This window comes from Haplochromis burtoni, unplaced genomic scaffold, assembly GCF_018398535.1.
Source record: "Haplochromis burtoni strain Fernald_Lab_line unplaced genomic scaffold, NCSU_Asbu1 Contig_1887, whole genome shotgun sequence".
Classification (NCBI taxonomy): Eukaryota; Metazoa; Chordata; class Actinopteri; order Cichliformes; family Cichlidae; genus Haplochromis; species Haplochromis burtoni.
The window spans coordinates 379-4,512 of NW_024584248.1; the positions used below are offsets into that span (position 1 = coordinate 379).

The window sequence follows — 4,134 nt, forward strand, 5'->3', positions numbered from 1 at the left end:
AGCTGTGTAGATTATAAGTATGAAGTATTAACCTCCTGGTATTTACTAGCAGGTTCAGCCGTACTTGTAAAATGTCAGTTGGACCTTTATCGAATATCTATTCTTCAGGGAAGAGGAAGAATGAGCCACTTCTGCATAATAAAATAACCAGTTAAGATTACTTTTTTCTGTTGCTTAATCTTGTACGCACGTTCTCTTGAGCTGACGCATCTCCTGTTTTGCAGGCTGGACGGGATGAAAGCACCAATGTGGACGAGGCCCAGGCTATTCAAGATGCCAAGGTAAAGGTTCAGGTCATAAGGGAAAAATGGTGTATTTAACTCGCCTGTTACACAGGCGTAGAGACTGGTTGACAACAATTTTATGTCTGTGATTATAGGAAATCTATGAGGCTGGTGAGGCTCGATGGGGCACAGATGAGGTTAAATTCCTCACAGTGCTTTGTGTGAGGAACCGAAACCATCTGCTGCGAGGTACTATAAGTGCTTGGTGTCATGTGAAAATACTTTGCATTGCCTTACTTCCTTAAATTGGCCACCAAAGGAATTTCAGTTAATGATTATATCAAATTTATGACCAAAATCACTTGTTAAATCACATAATCTTTTAATTAGTGAGTCATCAGGTCACTATTGGCAACTTCCTTATGAATCACGTTATGTCCCACTCCAGTGTTTCAGGAGTATCAGAAGATTTCTGGGAGAGACATTGAGGAGAGCATCAAGAGGGAGATGTCTGGCTGCCTGGAAGACGTCTTTCTGGCTATAGGTGTGTCTTTTCAGTTACGTACGTGATCCTTCAGATGAAGTCTAAGATACACGTGGGTTCAAATTAGCACAGAAAATAAATAAATAAGCAAGCTTACAATATTTGCTGCTGATTTACCAGGTGGTCTGTATAAAGTTTATTGCAGAAACACAAAAATACACTGATCAGTTGACACTAAATATTTAAAAATGCACAAAATGAGGAATTGCAGGTCGACTTAAGGCCTACTCTTCAGTCACAAGAGATCAAATAAATGCTGCTGTTCACAATATTTTTTTAATATATTAACCAAGTAGAATAAATTGTTTTTCTGCATCATACACTACGATTTGCATCTCATGTGCAGTGATTTGTTTTCTACTTTGCAGTGAAATGCATCAGGAACAAGCCGGCTTTTTTTGCTGAGCGATTATACAAATCAATGAAGGTAAATATTTCATGCAGTAATACATAGCTACTTTTCTTTCTTCCACTTCCAGTTCTATCATAAAACAACCACAAACATAAAGAATTACTTCCATTAAGTGCTACTGTATGCAAAAGCCTCCTGTCACCCCTCATTTCTGTATATTTTGCTAGGAAAATGGGAAATGGATTCAGAGATTTATTCAAATGCGTTCAAACATACATGGAAATACAGCATATAAGGCAAAAACAGAGCTTGTGCAATTATAATGAGCCTGCAAATTCAATATTTGGTATGACAACCTTTATGCTTCAACACAGCCTGAACTCTCTCAGACAGTTTTTCTTGTAATTTCTTTAAAAAGTCTGCAAGTATAGTTCAACTCTGGATGTTGGCTGCCTTTTGTCCTGTTCTCTGCTTCATTAATGTTGAAGTTGGACCTCACCATTAATGGCTTCTTGACAGCTATTGAGCTCATTTCTGATGAGGGTATGGCAGACAATAGATTGATCAGCTGAAGGGCGGGATGTATCTTTCAGGTCCTGTGGCACATGGCCCACTATGGTATATAAAACACTTTTGTTTTTCCTTCTTCAAACAGCACTTGTCTAACATTCACACACTCTAAAGAATGCATCAGGGGAAACTTGGAGTTCAATATCTTTCCCAAAAATATTTAGCCATACAGACATGCATCAAACCACCGACCACTCAGTTGGTAGACGACACCCTCTACTTCCTGAGATGCAGCCAGCCTTGCATCAGGTCTTTGTTGGATTTTTTTTTTTAAATTTCTTAAGGACATGACTTTCAGATACTTTTGATCTGATGTAGATGGTTTCTTAAGCCTGCCACTTTTTCTTTTGTTCTCACAGTTGCTGGCATGCTGAGATTTGCCCAGGTTTTAGCTAATAGCACCTTGTTGGTCCAAAAATACAATTTCATGCCTGTCAAACGTTGTTATTTTTGACATTACTATTATTATTATGTTTTTGTAGGTTCAAATAAAAGAAAAGGAGCAAATTGTGTTTTTGGAACAAACACATTTTTTGTGACAGGCTGTTACTGTAGCCTGTCACAAAATGCCTAAAGACAACAATTTAAACTTGGTTCTTTGCTAAGCTTCCCTTAGATTTTTTTTTTTATGCTTCTATAATTCATAATTTCGTGTTAAATGGTTTGAACAAACAAGCAAACAAAAAACATCCCTGTGAAAGTGGAAATGAGTGGAAAAATCAACCATTGTCCAAAGGAAAAAATCTGAAAGACCTTCAGAGAGCCTGAATAATGATTGCTCAAAACTACTTTGTACAAGGAAGTCGGGCTTCTTGTAGGTAGATATAAAAATAAAAGTGGCTCAAGATTGTTGCACAGCACTGTATGCCATAATATATTATGAACTAGGCCAAAAAGAAATCAGTCCGAGGCTGTTATAGTCTGCGGCAGAGTCCAGTGCAGTACAAATACAGTTTTTGTTTCTCTCTTTCCAGGGCCTGGGCACTACAGACAGTGTTCTTATCCGGATAATGGTAGCCAGGGCTGAGATTGACATGTTGGACATTAAAGCACAGTTCATGAAGATGTATGGAAAAACTCTACACTCCTTCATCAAGGTGAGGCACCGAAGAAAGGGGACGGTAACGCCCTTTCGTCAGCAAAAGCTTTGCAATACTGGGGTGTAATATATGCACTTCTGACTTTATGTAATGTCCTTATGTTGTTTTGAAATGTTGCAAGACAATATTTAAGATAATTTTGGGGGGGTTCAGAAGCCTTGAAGTTGTAAAAATATGTTCAAATTTTTCCTTTTTACCCCCCGTAGGGAGACACATCTGGTGACTACCGCAAAATCCTGCTCGAGCTCTGTGGAGGCGAGTAAAGAAAATCTCACTCCAACATTCAGCCATGCGTTTACTCTGGAATCTACAATATTGGCTTTTTTTTATTACAGTTTGTTCATCTGTGCTTTTTACATTTCACTGTGCCTTATTTGACGCTTTCTAAAGACAATTAAACCAAAGATCAGTGACCTGTGCAGAGATTTCTGTTTTTTCTTGTCCTTGTTGTTGATGCTGTGTTAAGGATTTATTAATTGCATTATAGAGGGTGAAATTTATATGCTTTCCACATAAAAGCAACACAAAGATGGATGTTGTTGGCATCTAGCTGTTTTTACAGTGCAGCATTTTCATTACCATCTAGTCAATGAAGTCCATTTGTTTAATTGGTAGCAGTTCCTCATTTGCTAAGTCAGCCCTTTATCATTTGATTCAATTACTTAACAAGATGCTATCTTGATTTGGGAGGCAGTACATGCTCTAATCAGGTTATCGGGAATGTCACATAAAGTATAAACTTACAGCTCAGTGTCTGAACAATTGGCCCAGGTAATGCTGTAGTGTGCAGTGGTCAAGGTGAACAGTAGGTGGAACCAAAACAACTCCAAATAGGAGCTGTGGGCCCATAAAAGTCAAGCCAATGAAGAGGCCTCTTTAAACTTCCATTCTCAGCTGCAAAAAGAAAAATGCCTGAAAAATGCCCCATTGCTTACTTCATTTATGACCTCATGGTCTCAGTCACTAGTTTCAGTTCTTCTTCAGTGAAGCAAGACGTTCATTTTCTTACATTTTGGTCACTTCTAATGCAAAATGGATGAAAAAGCAGAGTATGCTTTATGGCGGTCCTAGTGAGTGATCAGTGTACAAAACGAGAATGCACTGGTCTCCAGATCCATGACATCCTGACATCCATATTTTCTGTAATGTTTGTTTGCTCCCTGGACAATCTGGTGGCATGTTCAACCGTATAAGCGGGCTCCTTGCTATTTTATCTGGCCTGTTTTTATAGCTTGAAACCATTTACCGGTAAGAAGGAAAAAACAAGGCGTTTTCAAGGCTGTCTTGAAGTTTTAGAGGCCCCAAAAGGCTGCTGTGTTGTTTAGCCCTGCATAGTTATCGTGC

At 38.6% G+C, this 4,134-nt stretch overlaps 1 protein-coding gene across 1 annotated transcript; it reads left to right on the plus strand.

The window, feature by feature from the left end:
• Positions 1 to 201: 201 nt before the first annotated feature.
• LOC102311602 (annexin A4-like) lies at positions 202 to 3,208 on the plus strand (the record flags this gene model as incomplete). The annotated part of the gene is made up of 6 exons (XM_005952731.2): positions 202 to 281; positions 380 to 473; positions 673 to 768; positions 1,137 to 1,195; positions 2,665 to 2,787; positions 2,997 to 3,208. Coding segments are annotated over 6 exons (509 nt in total), but the record flags the coding sequence as incomplete, so codon positions are not given.
• Positions 3,209 to 4,134: the final 926 nt, after the last annotated feature.